The 23156-nt window shown below is 44.3% G+C and overlaps 2 protein-coding genes across 12 annotated transcripts in view; one reads left to right on the top strand and one right to left on the bottom strand.

The window, feature by feature from the left end:
• Scaf4 (SR-related CTD associated factor 4) overlaps positions 1-15371 on the top strand; it is a 58617-nt gene extending 43246 nt beyond the window's left edge. For 10 of the 11 annotated variants that reach the window (XM_085832219.1, XM_021185533.3, XM_021185539.3 and 7 more), the window contains exon 20: positions 10199-11509. In XM_085832219.1, the coding sequence (XP_085688345.1) occupies positions 10199-11160 (962 nt within the window). In that variant the 3' untranslated portion in view covers positions 11161-11509. Of the gene's footprint in view, positions 1-10198; positions 11510-14833 lie in introns of those variants that run through there. The other variant, XM_085832220.1, reaches the window with a different exon arrangement.
• Sod1 (superoxide dismutase 1) lies at positions 14212-19953 on the bottom strand. The gene is made up of 5 exons (XM_021185540.3): positions 19740-19953; positions 17781-17877; positions 16196-16265; positions 15367-15484; positions 14212-14414 (listed from the first exon to the last, which is right to left on the bottom strand). Exons 1-5 carry the CDS (start codon positions 19809-19811, stop codon positions 14307-14309), a joined length of 465 nt encoding a protein of 154 aa, XP_021041199.1. The 5' UTR covers positions 19812-19953; the 3' UTR covers positions 14212-14306.
• Positions 19954-23156: the final 3203 nt, after the last annotated feature.

Genomic DNA, 23156 nt, shown 5'->3' with positions numbered 1-23156 from the left:
CTGCGGTCCAAGGATCTTGAGTTGGAGATTAGCCTGAGCTACATAGCAAGCCCCTGTCTCTAAGAAAGAAATCTTGAAACAACAAAGATAGTCGCATAAATCTTGACCTTTCAGAGAAATAAGCTTTGGTTTTCTTACTATTCCAAAGGTTTAATCGAAAGTTTAACATTCTTGACCTGATTTTCACACTGTAGTAGAGCAGCCCTTTGAAGAGGTGAGTGGGTGTCCACCCTGAACTGCCACTGCACTCCTCCCAGGGCTTCTGGTATGGTAGGATTAGTCCCTCCCACTCCATCCCAGCACTCTTTTCTGGCCTTCATTTGCCATTCACATTGTCATCTGTCACAAGAATCAAAAAGGAAGCTGATCCTTGGACATCCCTGTCACCAGTGAATGTCAAAGTACTCACCCATACCTCCTCCTGCCTGACAGGGGTGAGTTGGGTTTTTTGTTGGTTTTTTGTTTTTTTTTTTTTTAAGTGAGGTGTTTTTTGTTGTTGTTGTTGTTGTTTCCATGTGCATTCAAATAAAGGAGAATTTACTCAGAAGCATCACAGTTGCACCACTTTGACTGAGGAACGCAAGAATCCCACTATGGTGTCACAGTACCAGTGGACCACGAGCTGGGTGCAGGTGGTGTTAATCCCCCTGTGGGAACTTAGGGACCAGGTGTTCCCCCTTTCCTTGGTGCTCTGATGTTTCCATAAGTCTGTAAAAAGAGATGTTGTGTTGACCAGAACACTAAACCTAACGGCTAATGCCGAAGTCCCATTTCCTCGTCTGGAAAGGGGAATACATGGATACACCAGGGAGTGGTGACGATTCAGTGGCTAACACACAGAATGCCTGCCACCTGGGAGGCACTTAGCTGTCACAGGTAAGAAACTGTAGTCGCACTGAGGACTGAGGACATCTAGAGACAAGCGATATCTCCGCAGCCTGCTGACTCTGCTGGGCTCTGACTCATAAGCTCCTTGTGTGTTCTCAAGTAGAAGGCACGCTGTGAACAAGTCTATCTTTGTATAGTTGCTTGTGCATTTTAAGGTATATAAGACTAGATCACAAGTATTGAAGCTCCACTATTTGACATACTCAGAAAATATGTTAAGTCATAGCAGCATTTTATTTCGTAACACAACTCGGTATTGCACATCTTTCTGCAGTGGTCTTTCTGCAGTCTTTCCAACAGTGCTCTTGCCATGATTATTGACAACATCATTTCTAATGTGTGCCAGCAGTTTTGAAGCAGCACAGGCTTACTAGATGGTAAGCAGACCAAAACTTCATGTTGAGGCCTAACTGTAATGGGGAAGATAGTGGAGTGCCTTGGGATTATTTGCTATTGAGAACTTTCTGTCATCAGACTTGAGTTTGAATGTTAGTTTAGAGACAACAGCCTGCTGCTCGAGCTGAGCTTAGGTGCCCCCTCCCAAAAACAAACATACAAAACAACTCTGAATGTGGAAGGACCCAAGTTTCCATCATATCTTTAGAGCATTTTGATCCCTTTTAATAGTACTGATCATTTGAAAGTAAAAATGGCATGGCACCATTATTCATTATTAGATTTTAAAGATTACTAGATTTAGTATCTCATGGGCCAAAGTAGCTGAAACCCATAGTGCTTTGTCAAAGCTAAGGATGGCATCTGCAGTGGTCAGTCACCTAGGAGAGAAGACGGACGGTGGCAGTTGCAGTCTTCTTTTGATTGTATAAACATCTGTTTGCCTTTCGGAACCTTTGTATGATATGTACTGCTAACATGATGTACAGCATATTTATTAAAAAGTTAATTGTAAATGTAAAGTTTGGGTTACTTTGGTGTTCCAAACAATAAAAAAAAGTACACAAAAAATGTGTTTGTGTTACCTATCTGTCCTGTGTTACAAGGAATATGTTTCGAGACACAACCTCTGCCAGCTGGAATTGATTCCTTTGGTGGGACAGTACAGCTTCTCCTGACAGACACATCGCTTGTCCATTCCTGTTACAAACCGACTCTCGTTTCTCACCCTTCCTGCTTTTGTCACCCAAGTGCAGATGGTGACCTTTATAAATGACATCTCACCTCTGAGAGTACTCTTACAAATGTAAGGTCACTCTTCCTTTGCTGGAAGTCGAGGAGGTTTTAAAGCAGGACTCGAAGGATGGCTTGTTAGCTGAGTTGTTGGTGTGTGGACCGGCACACTTCAGACCCTATGTAGCTGCAGCAGGCATTGAGCTCATCTCAGACTAGGGCTTCTCAAGAAAAAGTGAGGATTCAATTGGTTTGTAAATTATATAAAATATGTTTGATTTTATATTAAGAGCTCTAAAATGAACCTAGGAGATTAAGTTTTACCTATATTTTGGTATTGTTTGAAAATGGGTATTTGATTTCTGATCGTTTAGCTGTGGATTTCTCTTTTCAGGCTCGTCTTGAACTTTATAATTTTTATAACTAGCAATTTTAAACAATATTTAAATTAGGACATTAAAGCACCAATCTGTTGTCTACCAGTCATTAATATTAAAGAACAGACTATCAAGAGAAAATTAGAGAAACTATATATTTTTAAACGTAGGTTTTAAAAACAATGTCTGCATTTTAATACTTTTTAAACTAAACCTTAATATGGTTATACTAAATTACAAGCTAGGAGAATATACCACTGAAAGCCTTAAAGTACCTACGTAAATGTTGTTCCACTAGTGGCTTGGAAGTATTCATTACAGTGCCTCCACTTAACACACACAGTGTTGTTCAGTGAGTGATACAAAAGTAATGTTACTCTGCAACAGAGATTTGCCTATGAAAATATGAAATTTTGTACATAATACAACATGTTATCTCAAAGGCAAAGCATGTCGAACAGAACATGAGAAAAATCTTACATGAAACCTCCAGGTGCTACATTGTCTCCGTGTCCCCTGAGGCTGTCATTGCCTACCTGGTGTTAACTAGCCTGAAGTGAGTAGGCCTTGCACCTTCTTTCTGAGGGACACTTTGGGAGTGGGAGGGCAGAAACTTGGGAATCTAGAGAGGATTTCATAGACAGAGCTGACTCTAGCTACCACTGAAAATACAACTGCTGCCAGGGAGCTGTATAATGGAAGGTTAAATTAACTTGTATCAAGTTTACTACCCAGGAGTGAAACTTATTATTGTAGCTATTGGTGAGGTACCTAGCAAGTAGCACATGGATTAATTTTTTAAATTAGTTATAAATGGTGTCGGCTAATTAGCCATACAATGTCTTATTTAGAAAGATTGCTGACACTCACATTTCATTTAAAATTCTTGCATCAGTATCTAGCATGCCTCTTGCTAAAGTCGATGAGACATGTGTGTGCCTTCTTCCAGTTCCTCTGGAAGAGCCTGCAGTGGCATGTAAGGTCCTGCTTATAACAGGGAATGAGATGTACCATCTCTCTCATTCTTGAAAATTAGCTCAGGTTTTTACCAGCTTTCAGCACAGTCCACTGCAAGCATTGCCTGGGGTGTTGTCAGAGGAAAAGCCCCAGGTACTGTGAACTGGTGAACCTAGGGTGGGAAGCCCACATTTTGATTATAGTCTCCTGCCAGCTCTCTGAAGGTAGGATAGCACATCAGAAAATGACTTCTGTTGATTGCTTGATTCAATAAATACAGGTGTGTATATTTACCTACAGATCAGCAGGAATTGGTTGAGAAATTAAGGGTCATTGGTAGTGGGCTGGAGGGAGACAAGATTCAGTACACTTGGATCTTGTGAACTGTTTCCCGGGTTGGATTCCCAGCAGTACAAATAAAGAAGAAATGAGCGGCTGGTAAATATTACCTCTGTGTAAGGAACACCACCCACCTACTCACCCTGCCCAATGGAAAATACTACAGTGACCATTCTGTCGGTCACAGTTAAAAGCAAAATGCAGTTAGGAATAGAAAAAGAAGATAAGGGGGAAAGTGCAGTGTCTTCTAAGTTCAGGAGCTCTAGGATTTCTGTTGAAAAGAGTCTCACCACTTTGGTACCTGTAGCCTCCACTCTCATCGGGGGAAATACCTTGTCGATAAGATTGTTCACCACCTCTGTAGCCACCATCCAAATGTGAGTGTTACTCGTGGGTCCATGTCTACTGGGGACACCTGTTCCCTACCAAGTAACCTCCCAGGTACTAAAGAGAGCAGGGAGGGCGACATGAGACCTGTCTTCCTAGTGTGTCTATCCCTATGGAAAATAAGTAATCTCACATGAAGCCCTTGCATTGAAGAGAAGAAAGGAGAGGCGTGCTAGTGGGTGACGATACTGAAATGTGCCATTGTCAATAAGATGGCCTGAGTGGGCATTTGGAGGAAGTGGCTTTGAGAAAGAAACCCAAGTAGAGAATACATGGAAAAAAAAGCCACGTAAGTACTGAGGTCTGGCATTCCAGGCAACACCAGCAAAGGCACCTGGATTAAGAAGCAACTTTATATGCCTGGAGAAACCACAAGGACTGGTAGAGCAGTCTCAGAGAGACTGACAGAGGAATGTAGGGATGTTGTGGCCATCGGGGGTGCAATGGAGTAGTGCTGGGTTCTAAACTGTTTAAGGAGCAGACTGGGAGCTGGTAAGAGAGCAGCAGCCCCATGTGGAAGGTACTGCAGTTTGTGATCTGGATGCATTTTGAAGGTAGGCCCTTCAGGACTGTCCCACTTCTTAAGTATGCCATGTGAAAAGAAATTGTGTGTGTGTGTGTGTGTGTGTGTGACATGTCTGTGAGCAGTTGGTGCTGTGACTATTCTTGAGATGATCAGATTTGAAAGAGGAGGTGGTGGCCATTGTGTGTGGGGATGAGGGTTTACAAGTGCACCGGATAAATTCTAGAGAGTTGCATTCATATGCCATGAAGATAATGTCACAGATCCTGTAGAGTTACAGAAACAGAATTGGTAAACGGGCATTGCTGTAGAATGTTTAAACATTTCACAGTTGAAAATAAGGTGCTGACAGCAGCTCTAAGCAGTTGTTAGAAGTTTAATCAGTTGCTGGAGAAGTAAGCTAAGGTCCCATAGCTGTACTTGTTAGGGTTAAAGTCAAGGTAAGCTCGCTCCAGTGGAAACCTGTTCTCTCTCGAGCCACTCTTGCACTGTTGTCCAGCAGAGGGTGGTGAAAACATGGAGCCAGTGGGCTGAACACAGCGAAGTACTCAGGAGGCCATGCCAGGGCAGAGGGGAAGAGATGAGCTACCACGTTCCGCCGCTGGCTCAGAACTCCTAAGTTTTGCTGTGGTGGCTTAGGGCTGCAATCCCCAAGCCCAGGACATAGAAGCAGGAGGTTCCTAAGTTTTAGGCCAACCTGTAACAAGTAGCAAGATGCTGTCCCAGAAAACAGTGTGTGAGCCCTTGGCATTTGCCAAGAAAATGAAGACTCTTGGTGAGTTAGTTTCCCTGGAATGATGAGTTTGGTCATCTAGGGACAGAAGAATGGGGTGATGAGAGGTAGACGAGGTTGGGTTTAAATCCCTGGGGAGAGTTTTTTATAGGAACAAGAAAGAAGGGTGCAGTAGGTTAATAAGGAGAGGGGAGTGGATGGACCCAGCTGTCACAGGGGCACGAAAACAAGGACAAAACCAAGTACAATAAAAATAGAAAATGGTGTGTTCACATAATGGGAGATTGTTTGATAAGTGAAGTACTTGTTCGTGCTACATGACGTGGATGGACCTTGGAAAAAAGCCAAGTGGAAGGAGACCTTGTGTGAGTCCATTTTATGAGATGTTGGTTAAGAGGCAAGTTCACATAAACAGTAGCTGAGTGGGCTGGGCTGGGGAGGGAGATGACGGTCAATGGAGCAGGCTTTCTTCCCAGGATACATGCAAAAACCATTGGCTCTATAAGCTTTTGTATGGGCACATTAGAGAATATGGAAATATTATCTTACTAAAGTTATAAAGTGGATCAACTAGAACTGAACTGACAAAAGAAACAGTAGATTCCCTGGGTGTGGGAGTGTGTGTTGGGGAAATGTGAGGTTGCTGGGCAGAGAACACACGTTCTTGTATTTAAGTAGTCTGTTGAGGAGGCCAGTCAGTATACTTGGGGTTGAAGTGACTTGCAGCCATGCTTAGACCCACATTTAAAATGAATCAAAGTGCAGCTCAGTGGAGGGCCTGGGATCAGTCCCAAATGCCACAAAAATGTTTAAAATAGGAAACTGGTGCTGGGGCTTTTCTGGGTCGCTATGAGGAGGGAACTGAGGGGGACACTGAGGTGTAGGCTTGGCGGGCAGGGTTGGGGTTGTTGAGAGGAGCGTGGGCAGGGTGGCCTGAATGTGAGTTGAGTAATTCCTAGTGATGAAGCCTTCCTTCCCTGCTGGAGGCGAGGCAGTGGCTGGAAATGCCTGGTTTCCCAGGAAAGTGGAAGACTGGGTTGGCCAAGTGGAGATGGAGGATCACATTCTTTTCCTGCTTGTGGCCCTTGCCTCTGCACACTGCTCTTTAAAGATCTATTTAAACTGCGCCCTCGGTGGGCTTCTGCTGAAAGCCCTTGTGCTCAGGTGTCCTTTTCACCCTCAGAAATGGCAGCCTGCCACCTGCCCCTGAGCCCTTCCCCAGATCTCTTCTGCCATGGCAGTGTCTGATTTAACAGAGGCAGCCATTTTGGAGATGATTAGGAAATGCGGTTATTTTGAGCTTAACTTCAGTTTTTGTTTTGCTGTCACCACCTCCACCTTACCCCAGTCTTGCTTTCTAACCCTGTCTAACCTGGAGCCTACCATCCTGCCTCCACATTGAGTTCTGGGATTACAGGAAGGCATTTGGATTTTGTTTTTCCTTTTTTTTTTTTTTTCCCCCTCAATCTGTCCCAAACATGGTTTTACTAGAAATTTAGTGTGTGTGATGTCTAGTCTCTTCAGGTCTAAGATCTTTCTCTGTTTGGCCAGTATTAATGCTGTGATTCTGCCCTGCTGAACCCTGAGTGCAAACATGATCTGCTGCCTACATGCAAGGCTGTCCAAGTGTTGGTGCCAAGATGAGACCTTTCTCATTAATCTCCTCTCATTGTTCTTGCATTGACACCTCCATTCATGCAGAGGTCTGTGTGTCTTAACCCCAGACTCAGTCCTGCTCACTAGCTTTTCCCAGTGTGTCTCCTACGCTCCTGAGTCTAGCCTGTTGTCATTCTGAGATGCTTGGGGGTAACTTAGCCACTACTCCAGCACCATGGCCCTCTTTGCTTACTGTACACCACTTACCAGAAAGGTGGGTTATTCATCTGCTTAGGGTCCCACTCTGATTTCTTCTATTAATTAGGCAAAGGCCGGGTTATTTATCATGACATTCAAGGTCCCTCCATTGCCTTGGCCCACCTGGTCAGCTTCATAAGCCTTGTCTGTAGAGAGGGTCTCCTCTCTGCACCCAAGGTCACCATCCTGCAGTTCTCTTGAGCAGTGAGAGGACCCACTGCCCCAGTGGAGTACTAATCTTTTGTAAAGTTGTTCCCTCTGCCCATTTCACATTACCCACACTGGTCTTGTAGCAACGCAGACCTCTTCTGTGTTCCCATCTAAGTCTCCATCGTCTGCCAACTCCACCTTTCTGTCCCGTTCCCATCTTGCTGTGGCATCTGTAGCAGTTGACGTTGAGAGGAAGGCCTAAGTGAGTTCTTAGTGAAGTTTTGGTACATTAAGTAGTTGCTTTTGGAAAAGTTTATAACCACAGAGCTTTGCGATGCTGCACAGCTTACTCTAGGTGAACGTCATTGCTGTTTGTGTGTCTTTTAGTTTACAGATCTTTTCTATATTTCACTGGTGTGTAACTCTGGCTTAAAGATTCCCTGGGAAAAGTTAGCATTTGTCTGCCTGTATGCCTATTACAGGATTCACCTTACACATTTTAATTATATCCTTTATTACAGAGGTACTGTGCTGCGGGGGCCGGGGGGGGGGGCTTTAAACATCTTAAAAGGACATAATCCCATCTGACATGTCTTCTCAGCATTGCTAACGCGACGAGAATTTGGTTGTATAATATTTAAAGCGGATGCCAAATAGAAACATTCACACCTATACAGTAGATGGGGCAGGTTTCTTGTTCTCCCCTTAATTTCACGTTATGAGAGGTTTAAGGGCGTGATTACCCAGTTTATTCCTGCGCATCTTCAGATCCATCCTGTGGAGGATTTATGAGTAATCCTGGGGACTGGCTTACGTTAATAAAGATTTTCCCCGTCTCTTCTCTGTGGTGTGGGGTTGGTGTTGCATTTCCATCCACAGTCAGGTTGGTGGTTCAGGACCTCCCCATTGCCCTGCGGGAATAGTTGTGCTTGCTCTGACTTGTCTGAATGGTTAGAGTGTTTAGAGATTGTTCCAGTGAACCTACAGTGAACACTGGAAGATGCCATATCAACCTAACAGTAAGCATCAGTCCTTAACTCCTTGCAAAAAACCTTTCTAATTACAGATGCCAGCAAAGTCAAGTGTGATGGTGTTTTGGTTCCTCTAGCCCATGCCTTAGGCCTCTAGCCAGTGCTGGGCACCTTTTGTGTAAGGGGACCCTGTTACCCTTAGGGGCTTTTGTGTGACCTGTTCTCAGTGTACTGGAAGTACTGACTTGGTTTGCCACTTGAGTATTTTGGCCTTCGTCAGGCTGGTGGTCTAGTGTGTTGGCTGGGATTTTCTCAGGACATTGTGAAAACCCTTGCCACGCTTACCCATCTCTCAGGGCTTCGCAAGCGGCCCATTAGGAGTTTGATTGGCTGTAAGTTCTTCTCAGCTACTAAACAGCTATAAAGCAGAATTGATAATGTACTTTTAAACGTTCTGCTTAGTCGTAGAATATCACCTTTCTAACAGGCTGTGTGGAGTAATAGTGTCCACAGGTACTGAGCAGGCACTGAGTGTTACCATTTAAAGTGGCAGGTGGTTCCTTCTCCTTCCTGGAGTGCTCAGGTAGATGCCAAAGGTAATTCCTGAGGAGTGCTCGTCTTTGTGCCCTCGTGGGACTCTGTTGCTTAAGTAAATCCTGTGGCTCTGAGTCTGAGTCTACAGTATTGTAAGCTGGTGTTCTGTCCGCTGAGTAATTTAGTCTAGTCAGACATTGGCCCAGACACTGAGGAGTGGGAAGCAGAATGGGAATTCTGGTTCCCCCTTAGTATTGACTGTCCATACAGAAAATGTAGGGACTTACAGGACTTACTGCACTAATTCTCTACAATGAGTAGATGTAAGTTGACTCAACTTGTAAATCTAACATGTTTCTGTCACACAGGCACTTGTGGCCATTGTCAGCTGGTGGTCATAAACTAACTTTCTCAGAGACTGAGACTGTTGTGTGGTACATGGGCTACTGCTAGAACTACTGCCCTTTACATCTGAACCCTGACATTTTCAGACTCACTCTTGATGACAGCACCATTTGTTCTTTGTATTTGGAGAGAGATTTAATGCCTACTGATTGGGACCAAAACAAATCCTTCCTTTACCCTACTACTGTAAGGTTGTTGGGCTTACATGGTTCTTGAGCCCAAATGAGCAGGCTCTCTTGCAAACCAGAACAAAAGGCAGTGAGCCAGTGTGACTTTATAAACCGGGCCAGTTTGTCACTCTTACTTCCTTTGGAAGAAGAGGAGCTGTGTGGCTGTGGATCCCATGTGACCCAGCAGTCTTGTTGGTTTACACTTTCCACGGTGCTTAGAAAACAATGAAGAAATAAGCTTTGTGTGTGTGTGTGGATTGTTTTATTGTCTATTCTAGTTTAATGGTGCATATTGCATAGTAACTACATGGAGCAGTCTAACAGAAGGTCTTGACTACATGCGTGAAGTCATTGGCCTCTTCACAGTAGCCACATTAAGACATGAAATCAGATTGTAAACATGGGCTGAGAGAACACTGGACATACTCTTCTGCTGTCTTAAATAGCTGACAGTGGATGCAGGCCTTCCTTTATCTCACTGAACATAGCACAGTGAGACATTCTTAGATGCCTTCAGTGTTGGTAAGACAGCTTCTGAGGAGATTCTGCTAGAGAAGACAACTGACAGAAATTGCAAGATCACAAGTGTCTCAGTATTCGTTGTCCTCTGCCTGTAATGGCTGCATGAACAGTGAGCCTTAGTTACTGGCTAACACAGGGTTAGGTCGGCATGAATTCAGAGTGAAATTGACTTAGGACTGAATTTTATTTTTCTTTACAAGCCCACAGGAGACAGCTAAAAGTAAACTGCATTCACATTTTCCATTTGGCTTCTCTTTCAGGCACTCAAGGAGTTGCGCCGGGTCCTGTAATTGGGCTCCAGGCACCCTCTACCGGTCTTCTTGGTGCCAGACCTGGCCTGATCCCACTCCAGCGCCCCCCAGGGATGCCTCCACCACATTTGCAACGGTTCCCTATGATGCCACCTCGGCCCATGCCACCTCACATGATGCACAGGGGGCCGCCACCAGGACCAGGGGGCTTTGCCATGCCCCCACCTCATGGAATGAAAGGGCCCTTCCCACCACATGGCCCCTTTGTTAGGCCTGGTGGGATGCCAGGACTGGGGGGCCCAGGACCAGGCCCGGGAGGATCAGAAGACAGAGATGGAAGGCAGCAACAACCACAGCAGCAGCCTCCGCAGCAGCAGCAGCAGCAGCCTCCGCAGCAGCAGCCACCGCAGCAGTCACAGTCACAGCAGCCAGCACCGTCACAGCAGCCAGCGCCAGCTCAGCAGCAGCCACCGCAGTTTAGAAATGATAGCAGGCAGCAGTTCAACTCAGGTAGAGACCAAGAAAGGTTTGGAAGAAGATCTTTTGGAAGTAGGGTGGAAAATGACCGGGAACGGTATGGGAGCCGTAATGACGATAGAGATAATAGTAACCGTGAAAGGAGAGAGTGGGGAAGAAGGAGCCCTGACCGGGACAGACACAGAGACTTGGAAGAGAGAAGTAGACGCTCTAGTGGGCATCGGGACAGAGACAGGGATTCTAGAGATAGAGAGTCCCGTAGAGAGAAGGAAGAAAATCGAGGAAAGGAGAAGCACGAGGTGGCAGACAGGGCAGGTGGTAACAAAGCTGTGGAACCTCCCCTTAGCCAAGTAGGAACCATAGACACTGTCTCAGAACTTAATAAGGGGGAGGCCATGGCCACGGTGGTAAAGCCTGAAGAGTCGCCTGCTGAGGCTACCTCACCCGCTGGACCCGAGAAGGATCCTGGCTCAGCAGCAGAGCCTCCTCGCTAGAGACTGGATGTGACAGAATGTGACAGTGACACTTGGGTGTAGAACGTGAGGTGTACAGATGCTGTATAATATCCGCTCCTGCTACATCATCCCACAGTAGTTGGTGGGGATTGTAAGCAATTTGATTGCTTTCCTTCTATTTAAAAATAGCCAAAAAAATAACAAAAAATACTGAAGATATATTACCCTTTTTTTGCTGTAACTTTTTAAAAGTTTTGACTTTTAAAAGTTTACAAATCCTAATTAGAAGTGCTCTCTATTTTTTTTTTTTTTAATTTAAGATAAGGTAACGGTGAACAGCCCCTCAAACCATAGGGATGTTTTTAATAAACTCTATTTTCGTAACAAACGTTAATGTGTGCTATTCTTCATACACTGCAGTGAGATGGAACGGATGTTAACCATCAAAAACTGAGCTGTTAATAATTGTTGGAGTCTAAATTAGACTTCTTTGATGGGGGAAAAAAACACTTATGTAGTATTTGCCAATACTTGGAGTTTTATTCTTTTGACTTAACATTTTGATCCTAAGGTAAAGGTTAGTAGTCTTAATGTTCAACTAAGAAATTTGGGTTTGCAGGTCAGGGTTTTTATTTTTTTCCTATTGGCTTTGTGGTAATGTTGCCCTAATTAATTTGTAAAAGAGAGATTTGTTAGGGAAATAATTGGATCCCCAGTATTATGCATTATACTACTGATTACCTAATTGCTTGAGCATTACTTATTTAGAAGGCTGAATGTGTTGTTTATAATCATCCCATTGGAATTTCCAAGGTGTAAAACGAGGTTAACATATGCAACGAGAAACCTTTTTATAGACTAGGTACAGTATACCATTTCTTGTAAGCTTTGCCTGTTGTCTTTACCATCTTCAATAGCCTAAGAAGTACACCAAACCTTTGCTACTACATCTGAAGCCAAACCAAGACTCCTAATAGTATTAAAAAGCACTGACATAAAAGTGTGTTGTCCAAGCCCAGCGGGCAGTGCACCTTTAATCCCAGCAATGTCAAAGGCAGGTGGATCTCTGAATTCAAGACCAGCCTGGTCTACAGAACAAGTTTGGGACAGCCAGGGTTACAACAAACCCTCTCTCAAGAAACCAAAAGAAGTTTACCCAAATGATTTTTGCCAGGCGGTGGTGGCACACACCTGTAGTTCCAGTCCTCAGGCAAGTGGATCTCTTGTGAGTTCGAGCCCAGCCTGATCTACAGAGTGAATTCCAGGACAGCCAAAGCTACACACAGAGAAACCCTGTCCTCAAAAACCAAAAAGAAAGGTGGTGGTGGGTGTTGTCTAGAGTCAAGGACTTAAATGTTAGGTATTTATTTACAGCAGTGGATCTCAACCTTCCTAATACTGTGACCTTCTAATATAGTTCATGTGCTGACCCCCAACCATGAAATTATTTTTGTTGCTATAACTAATTTTGGCTACTGTTATGAATTGTAATATAAATATCTGATTGGCAGAATAGATGATAATGCAACCCCAAAGGTACAAGACCCACAGGTTGAGAACCTTATTTACAGTCTGGAAGTTTTCATTCAAATAACATTAAAACAAGCTGACTTGGATCACAGCCCACAGGTTGAGAACCTCTTACAGTCAAAGTTCTTTTCATCAAATTACATTAAAAGACCTAGCCAGTAGACACTTTCTGCCAACCCTGATGGCCTATTTGATCCCAGGGACAATAAAAGGTGGAAGAACATGAACTTGTTTTCCTCTTAGTGCACACACCCTAAAAATGATTTTTAAAACTACAAGGTGCTAGGTTAAACAAACAAAAAATTTGTCAAACTAACTTAGCTTTATCATACTGAAGTTCCTTTTTGTATGCTCCCATTTGACATTTCGATCTTGAGATCTTCCTAATGATGGAAGGAATGTGCCTGTAGCTGTGCCAGGCTTTGGCTTTCTGGTGACCCTACTTAGGCTTTTAAGTCCTTACTAGAGTATCATAAAACATGCACCTGACAGTGACGAGCCAACGTCGGATTCCAAGGACAGACTTGCAGCTTGTCTTCCCAACTAATACTGAGACGTGAGCCACTAAATGGTTTGTGATCACACCAAGTTAGTCCACATTGAGTCATCCCCCACATCAAAACTGCATTAAGGATTTACCTGGAACTCCAACATAACTACTTGCAAATGCATTATGAGCAATCTTAGATTGGAAATCTAAACTTAAAAATTTTAAGGCTGGAAACACCAAATTATGTGCTTTTCCAATTTAGTTGTCTCTTCTTCAGTGACTTGTAGATCAGTGAGAACTATGGCTTACACCCAATTTGTCGAAAATACTTCAATTGAACTATTTCAGATAGTCACAAGCCTGTTAATATTTCCTTTCAAAGGCACTTTTTCTTGGGTATGTATTTATTAAGGCACTCAATTTCATTACCTGGGGCTTTAAAAGTTGATTTAGCCAGAACCTCCAGTCAAACTTGGTTTCATTCCCCTAGCTATTGTGTTTTCCCTGAGTGCCAACCTTAAAAATGGGTGGTACCAACTTCACTTGGCCAGTAGAGCTAGCTGAGGCTCCATGTTTGCTTTCTATGAGTTTGATAAAAGTTTACTAACGGGCTTTTTCTTAAATCATGACATCTAATTCTAATACAATTTTAAAATATAAGATTAAGTACTCTGAATCTTGAGAGCTTTCAATAATTTCTCTGATAAGGGGCAGAAAATTTTCTGCTCAAATTTTGTTTGGGCTACCACCCACCATTTTGATGGTATCACATAAAACACTTTCTAAATGAAATACTATGAGTTAGCATCATTGAGTCTGTTATTGATGCTCAATGTATAGAGCTAACTTATATTTTTTTTGTATACATTAATAGGCTCAAAATAAGTGCCACACATATTTACTCACAGGCTCAAATGAGAATTTCAGCTTATCACCCATGTAGTCTGGCAAAATACGGAAAGGCACAGAAACAGATTTGAATTCACAGATTTGAGTTGTACATTCAGTAAGATACACATTCTCCATCAGTTGTCATTGCTGTCCTTAGCCCAGTCAAAGGAGTCACACAGTTACAACTCTTAAGATTACAGTTTAATGGTTTGGGTTTTTTCTACAATTTAGCAGGGTAGCAGATGAGTCTGAGACTCGACCACACAGGGAATGTTTACTGGGCAATCCCAATCACTCCACAGGCCAAGCGGCTCCCAGCATTTCCAGTCTTTGTACTTTCTTCATTTCCACCTTTGCCCAAGTCATCTTGTTTCTCGTGGACCTTTGAAAAGAATTAAGAACATTTAGGTTTGAGCAATCAAGTAATTAGTACTTCTTCCCAGCAATACTACAGACTTAAAAGGTCCAGTTACATTAGAAAATGTTCAAATCTATTAGTAAATTAATAAGCTAGTTTTTATACTAGCAGTTAAGAGCAGACTACTAAGATTTCCCCTTGCTAGTGGCTATTTCTAGATGAAATACTAAGGACCCAAGTAACTACCAGGTACATGCCGATCTTCGCTCCTCCCCAAATATATAGTAGTCATTCTTACAAATTTCTCTATCAAAATCTCATGTTGAATGAACTATAGATAGGCCTACACATAAGAGGCAATTCTAAATATCTTTACTTAGCAACAAGACTTTAAAATTTTATTTTTAGAACATTTATGAATGATTGTTCTGCTTCACCAATAGGGCTGAAGAAAATTCTAAGGATAAAGGGTCAACTGAAAGGAAGTGCCTACTGAAAAGTTAGCTGCCCGAGGTGGGCAAGAGCCTTTACTACTTGGTGTTCTGCATGAACCAGATTCATCTCCTGAGGGTAACTTGGGAAGACGGCTCCCATATGGTAACCAAGCGATAACCTACAGACTTGAATACTGCCATCCATCGCAGATTTTAGACTCAACGAAATGTTGTAAGGGGGGGCAATCATGGCAAGAAAATCCAGCTGTTTTAGATTAAAGACTATTGTATCCTCAACTCAGATCCAGTCTGATCAAATGTAACCTGCTTTCTACCGCATTTCAGCACAACAGTGTTCTTAACTGACCTAGGCAAATTAATTCTTTACTATCACATCCAATAAAAGAACTTTTTTCCTATCCTGAACTCTTAACAATTTATGTGACTCTTTAGAAACTAGTTTAACCACCATAAAGTCATGGGAAGGTACATAACTATGTTAGAAGAAATCCTATGTATATATCCTTATATGAAAAACTTACCACCATTGTACGGCCAATGATGGAATGCTCTCCTGAGAGTGAGATCACACGATCTTCAATGGACACATTGGCCACACCGTCCTTTCCAGCAGTCACATTGCCCAGGTCTCCAACATGCCTAACATTAAAACAGCATCAGGTGGATGAACAATGATGTCTACTTCACATCACCAGAGTTCAATAGCCAAGTTAACATCTGACTAAGTCAAATACGTATGAGTGGATGAAAAAGTGCACATACATCATTAACTATGATGGCTTTTCCAGACCGGCAAGGGTCTGGAAACACAAAGTTCAAAACAGGTAGCTATAGGATACCCTGACAGACAGTTCTTCAAGTTTAAAGGTAGTGCTCGGAGAAGAGTCATAATCTGGGACTTTAGCAAAGTATGTCAGCTCCTGAGTTAGCAAAGGTTTGCTCCCAGGCCTCCATTCTAAAAACAGGCTAGCCCTTCTTTAAATTTTGGACTTTCCTAAGGTTTCACAAACAAATGGAGTCTCAACTAGTTTTCATTATCTGCATTAGTATCCTATTATACAATGATTTACTTTGCTAGTGACTGACAGTACTGTTATCCATGATATTTTCTGTATTGGTTCCTTTTGGCACTTGTATTAGTTCATCTTCAATAAATGCTACAAAACCAAATCACTTTAAGAGTCCACATTTGTCAGCTCCTTCACCCAATAGAAACTATTCCAGCACTTGGGGTTGTGGGAGTTGGGTGAATGGAAACAACAAACACAAAAGCAGAGGTAGGAGTTCTGTCTTACAGGTATCCTCCACAGACCCCTCTCCACCACCATGCATACAGAGCGTGCTGCTCACCTCTCTTCATCCGCCGGGCCGCCATGTTTCTTAGAGTGAGGATTAAAATGAGGTCCTGCACTGGTACATCCTATTTACCAGAAACAAGCAGTCAGATTATGAAGTAAACCCCTATATGTAACAACATAGGCATTCTTACAACCCCTAACATAGCAAACACTGACCTGGTATGTGCTGGGGCGATAAAAACAGGCAGCAGCACCCTGGTGTAAGTAGCTGCGCTGTATAGCCTTACATTCTCAGGCTACCTTTTTTTTTCTAGACTGTCACATTTTTCTTTTTGTTTGTTTGCTTTTGAGTTTTGAGACAGTGTTTCACTACTACAGCTCAGGATATCTGCGACCTATGACCCTCCCACCTTAGCCTTACGGCTATGGCAGTGTCAGGACAGCATGCCTGGCTCTTGTTCCTTCCTTGTAACTGGAACAGATATGATCTTTAATGGCACTTCTAAAGTTAAAGTCCCACATTTAAAGATCTTGGCTTTTAAGACGGGAGCATACCTTCATGATAAAAATACTTATCTTTCTAGACCATATGCCACCAACAGCTCACCTGTCTGGCTTTTACTTGGGGCAGGCAGACTGTTAGATGGCTTGTTGCCAAGGGCCAGCCAGGGCTGATGTCCTCAACTCCAGGAGGTGTACCAGCACTACTCATGTGGGCTAAGGTACAACTCAACAATGCAGCAAGTCCTTTTATATGCAGGACTTCCACTGTTTACTCAGACCAAGAAAATAGGAACTGGGCAGGATTCTGGAAGGAGCGTAACAAATCAAAGCTACCAGGCCAGAGGCAAAGCAACTCCGGGTAACTTTAGTAATTATCAAATGGGTCAAACCCAATCCTAAATAACTATACAACAAATTATGGCACATAACACACAGGTTGATGGTACATGCCTTTAACACAGCACACGTAAGACTAAATTCTAGGCCACCGAGAGCTATGTGGAGAAGGGAAGAAAGCAGGGGAGAAGGGAGAGGAAAGGAAAAGGCTCTGGCAACATGGATGAGGCTCTTAAATGACTGTAAGCAAATTCAGATCATTACTCCAATATGGTAAAGGTTCACTAAATGCAATTTAAGCCACTACTTTTTGCTGACTTGATTCTAATCCCAAATAGAGAAAATAAATCCTACTCTAAGCATTTATATTGAATCTTCAGTTTTTGTCACTTCTGTCCCACTATGCCTCTCATGCTAAGGCATGGTTGTCCTTAGACACTGTGCCTAATGCATCCACCCTCAACCCCCAGCTCCAAACACCCAAATAAGCACCCATTAAACACCTTAATTTGTTGTTTCTGTAGTTTAAAGTCAAGCCATAATTACAATGAAGAAAAATCACCTTCTTTACCATCCCACACTTAAGGAACCAAGCAATACTTGATACTAAATAAAATACTTTTGTGGCTACTTTCCAAGGTTGACCTAAGTGGTCATTTTAACTTTATCTAAAAGAAAAAGGAAACAAACACGTGATGGTTTGTTTTAAATGGTTAGTAATTGGGTCCTGACTCGGTTCCTTTAGTCACTGGTCAGCCAGGTACCGATAGCTGGTCACCAACCAGTGCAGGACCTACCTTGTGTATTATCCCCATACTGATGGACGTGGAACCCATGCTGGCCTTCAGTTAATCCTGTAATTTGTCCTGACAACACAACTGGTTCACCGCTTGCCTTTATTTAAAAAAATACAAAAATTAAGACATCAAGTTTGAGTGTAAATACTCCTGCACCAGGGCTGTTGCTGGTTTACACCTTTACCACTCACAGTAAAAAGCCCAAGTCAAAAAACACAACAGTGAAAATCAAACCTATGTCCAGATCCAAGTAGACCCACTTCCTACAGGGTGGCTCTGGAGACGCTCAGCTCTAGGCCTCTCTCTCCCTGTCACACTTCTCCTAACACTTGCTGCCAGATGCCATGTGTGCAGACACCTGGACTGAACAGCATTTAGAAAGCACCAGGTGGAACAAAGAGGGGCTAATGAATGCCAGGCCTGGGGAAGAGATGGCTACTGCATGGTCAGACTTGACTCTTACAGAACACTGGCTGCCCAGAACCCTGTTCTCCACATTCAGTGATTTTATCAGTTCCCCTATTTTTATTTAGTCGTCAGAAAATGCCTTTGTCCTACTGCCTGTGGAGATCCATTTGGGTCTAACCAGAGCTCCCTTAAAAAAAAAAATCTCATTAGGTATCCAAATCTAGAAATTTTGCCACTTAACAACAATGAAAAGAACACCCAAAATTCAAATTAGTACTGCTCCAGAAAGTGTAGCAATAGGGAGAAAATATAAAAGCAACCGACCAACAAGCAAGGACAATCATTTCTTTTTAGGGTTTTTTTTTTTTTTTAATGTCCAACTTTTTCAACAGAATAAGAGAATATGAACTTTGGGTAGAATATCTGATTCTGAGAAGTTGGCAACAGGTTAAATCAACCAGCTTTGATTACAACTGCCAATCTGGAATGCTTAACTATCGTTTCATTGGGTACAAAGGGCACCAGCGATGTGTAGTTTGCAGCGTCACAAAAATACTGCGAGCTGCTCTGGCATGGCATGGTGGAAGATGACAGAAACCCAGACACAGGGGTAAGACCCAGCCGAACTTCGTCTTTCTCACAGTGAATTACGTGGGGAGGAGAAAAAGACAAAAACAAACAAAAAACTTCCACAGGAAAACAACAAAACGCATTTTAATGCCAAGAAACTGCTGGAAACGAGGCTAGTTACGAAAAACTCTAAATTGCCGTTATCAGTTCTCGTGTAAACCAAACAAACACTTGGGATTCACTATGGTGTCTGCCTTCTCACACGTATGTCCACCACTTCAGTGAGCACGTAACGCTCATTTATCAAATATTCTCTCGGGATTAAGGTGAGTACAACAACGGTAACCTCCCTAAGGCTCTGGACACAACCTTACCACACACATCTTCCCTGTGACGCATGTGTTTTTGCAGGATCACAGTATTTTCGAAAATATTTCTATGTACTTTTCCAAAATGTGCTCAGAAACTCGCTGTGGTAGAAAACACCCACAGCCGGGTCTCTTTCTGGAGCGCAAAGCAAGGGACGGCTGTCCAAGGCCATCTCTTTCTTTCCCCCTTGCGACACGACCCTGACCTAGTACAGAACAGCCCAGGACTTTGCTTTCAAGTGCCGCAAACGCGTCCTGCGGCCTTAGTCCGGTTTGGCACCACCGGGTTCAAATATTCTTACAACAATCGCAGCCGGTGGCCACGGGACTCTGAGCCCGTGGGACAGGGACACCGGAAAAGCAGCAGCCCCAGAAAGATAACGGATGCCAAGCCGGCTCTCCCGGGCAGGCCCGGCCGCTCGGGGGCGCGGGGAGGCCACCGCCCGCCCGGAAAGCCCCGCGGCGCCCCGGGCCTCGCTTCCCCGCGCCCAGCCCCTGCCCCAGGCCACGGTGACTCAGCACTTAGCGGGCTCAGGCCGTGGCGGGGGCGTGGCGTGCTCCCGCACAGGTGCGTCGCGTCACCGCGGCCTGCGCCCCGCGCCCCGGGCCTTGCCTTCTGCTCGAAGTGGATGGTTCCCTGCACCGGACCGTCGCCCTTCAGCACGCACACCGCTTTCATCGCCATGCTTCCCCGGGAGACGCGCGGCGGCCTCCTCCGGAGGGACCTGAGAGAGCAAGACGAGAAGGCGACGGACGGAAGACGCCGCAGGAAAGGACGGCGCAAAAAAACGAGGCCCGGGCGCCGCGGAGCCTTTATAGGCCTGAGTCTGGCCACGCCCACCTTGGCACGGGACCAATCGCTACCCGCGGCCTCCGCCCGCCCTTCGTGGAGCTCCCGGGCCGCGGGGCACGCTGGGGGCGGGGCCGAGGGTAGCTCGGGCTCCCGGAGCCTGCGGCCTGAGAAAGTTCCCGAGGAGCCGGGTGGGGAGAGTCGCTATTGTCTTCTAACTGTGACGTCGGCCGAGTCGCCGCGGAAACCGAGAACACGAGGCCCGCGTGCGCGCCTGGAAGGTCTGAACCCACGGTGTCTGGAAATGCGGATTGTGACTGACTTTGCACAGCGCGCCTCAGTTGCTGTGTGAAAGTTGAGATGCGCCAAGATGGATGCCCAGTGTCATTTCCAGCTTTATTTTCTCATGATGTTTAAAATGTGTAAAGCCCATGTTCTATCTCCAGACACACCCCCGTTTTTTACTTATTTTTTACTTATTTCATTTTTGTTACTAGAGCTGGAGATTAGACAGTCCCCATCCCCCACCCCGCCCCCTGCATGAAAGACAAGTGCTCTGCCAGTTAAGACACACACACACACACACACACACACACACACACACACGCGCGCGCGCGCGCGCGCAAACACAAGAAGATCAAGAGGAAGGAAGACCAACGTGTAGATACTTCATTCCTCCTTAGAATAGCGAACAAAATACCCATGGAAGGAGTTACAGAGACGCAGTTTGGAGCTGAGACAAAAGGATGGACCATCCAGAGACTGCCCCACCAGGGGATCCATCCCATAATCAGCCACCAAATGCAGACACTATTGCATATGCCAGAAAGATTTTGCTGAAAGGACCCTGATATAGCTGTCTCGTGTGAGGCTAAGCCAGTGCCTGGCAAATACAGAAGTGGATACAGGCATCTATTGGATGGAACACAGGGCCCCCAATGGACGAGCTAGAGAAAGTACCCAAGGAACTGAAGGGGTCTGCAACCCTATAGGTGGAACAACAATATGAACTAACCAGTACCCTGGAGCTCTTGTCTCTAGCTGCATATGTATCAAAAGATGTCCTAGTCAGCCATCACTGGGAGGAGAGGCCCTTGGTCTTGCAAACTTTATATGCCCCAGTACAGTGGAACGCCAGGGCCAAGAAGTGGGAGTGGGTGGGGAGGGGAGCAGGGGCGGGGGAGGGGAGCAGGGGCGGGGGAGGTGGTATAGGGGACTTTCGGGATAGCATTTGAAATGTAAATGAAGAAAATAATAAAAATTTGAAAAAAAAAGAAACACCTTTTTAAAAATATCACACTGTGTACCTTTGGCTCTCATGGAACTCATTGTGTCGAACAGGCAGGCTGACCTTGAACTCACAGAGATCTCCCTGGCCTCTCTGCCTCTCAGTTGCTAGGGTTAGAGGCGTTCTTTTTTTAATTTTTGAGATAGGGACTAAACTTGAATTTAAGATCCTCCTGCCTCAGCATCCCTAGTAACTAGGATTGCTTGTCTGCAACCCAGCTGGTGTTACTTGCTGAGTAAAAATCTGTATTCTCTTCCCTGTGTGAAGTGGTTCTCAGACACGCCGTGCATTACGCTGGCTCTAAGCCATGCATTGGAGAACAGGATGCCTAATAAAGTCCTATGTGACACCTCCATGCAATGGGTGAGAAATAGTGTTTCAAGGAAAAAATTTGCTAAAATGGTATGGAATGAGCAAAGGGTACAAACTACAAAGGGGGGGCTCAGCATGTATTTACGTGAGTTCTCAGAAATGTCTAGAAAGATATATGGGGGGTCCTTAGAGACAAGAAAGGGTATCAATAAGAGGATGGGAATTCTTTTTTTTTTTTAGGATTTATTTTTTATTTATATGAGTACACTACAGCTGTCTTCAGACACACACTAGAAGAGTGCATTAGATCCCATTACAGATGGTAGCTGGGATTTGAACTCAGGACCTCTGGCAGAGCAGTCAGTGCTCTTAACCACTGAACCATCTCTGTAGCCCGAGAAAGGGATTTTTTTTTTTTTTTCCGAGACAGGGTTTCTCTGTGTAGCCCTGACTGTCCTGGAACTCACTCTGTAGATCAGACTAGCCTCAAACTCAGAAAGCTGCCTGCCTCTGCCTCCCAAGTGCTGGAATTAAAGGTATGTACCACCACTGCCCGGCTGACAAAGGAAATTCTTAACTAAAAAGAACATGGTGTCTTCTTAAGGTTGAAATCTCTGTGGTCTCCCAAGAGCTCAGGCATACAACCTCATGTTCTGCTACACTCAGGAGGCAGGATTTAGTTCTGAAGGTGGCAGAATATTGAAACCTAACTCCAGGCCAGAGAAACAAGAGGAGAAGTTGATTTGGCCACATAGGGATGGGATATGCTTATTTATGTAGTTCCCTGGTCTCTGCTCTATGACTATTCCTGCTGAGTCTTTTTTCTGTTTACCACAGATAGAAAAAGTCCATAGCAAACTGAAGAAACAGTAATTCTGCCCAAATCCAGTGTGAACAAACCAGTTTATTTGGGTTACTTACTTTGGGTGGACCCAGACACTACACTGCAGAAGAGCCTCTGCCAGCCACGTGTATCGCTTCAGAGAGGGTGGGGCCTCACGAGCTTTCCCCTTCTACCACAGGTAAATGTTAGTTGCTGTGAGGGCCTGGGAGTAGAAGTCACAGCTACTACTCTAAAGGCAGCTGAAGGAAACAGGCACACAGCTAGCCCTGCTGATGCATCTTCTGTGAGAGATACACAGTTCACATTTTTCTCCTGAGGCACTCCAGGCATGCCTCCGTCATCCTGCAGATACACACCCTGCCCCTTAATAGTCATGCTTAAAACTATACTAAACTGCCAGGCAGTGGTTGCTCACGCCTTTAATCTCAGCCGTTGGGAGGTAGAGGCAAGAGGATTTCTGAGTTCCAGGCCGGCCTGGTCTACAGAGTGAGTTCCAGGACAGTCAGGGCTACACAGAGAAACCCTGTCTCAGAAAAACAAAACAAAACAAAAACAAAAACAAAAAAACAAAAAACAAAAAACAAAAAAAAACTATACTAAACCATTGTAAGGTAAAAGGATTTTATATATATATATATCTGTGATTATGATGTTCTTCTGACTAGTATTCTCCAGATAACTTGCATGCATACTGGAGAATTACATAAGCACAAATCCCAGCCAAAGGGCCTTTGTCCAAAGCCAGACTTTCTTTGGGTTCCAGGAAGTTAGAGTTAGATTTCAGTTCATTGTCAAC

Source organism: Mus caroli, unplaced genomic scaffold (assembly GCF_978045245.1).
Source record: "Mus caroli unplaced genomic scaffold, Mus_caroli_1 scaffold_17, whole genome shotgun sequence".
Taxonomy (NCBI): domain Eukaryota; kingdom Metazoa; phylum Chordata; class Mammalia; order Rodentia; family Muridae; genus Mus; species Mus caroli.
Note: the sequence above shows the minus strand (reverse complement) of the source record. Positions and strands in the feature narration are given on the sequence as shown.

Bases quoted from the DNA above. Each gene is read 5' to 3' on its own strand.
- Sod1 (XM_021185540.3), bottom strand. From the start codon at position 19,811: ATGGCGATGAAAGCGGTGTGCGTGCTGAAGGGCGACGGTCCGGTGCAG. The intron at 17,878-19,739 runs GCAAGGCCCGGG...TTTTAAATAAAG, and splicing joins CCATCCACTTCGAGCAGAAG to GCAAGCGGTGAACCAGTTGT. The intron at 16,266-17,780 runs GTAGGTCCTGCA...TCTGGTAAATAG, and splicing joins GTATGGGGATAATACACAAG to GATGTACCAGTGCAGGACCT.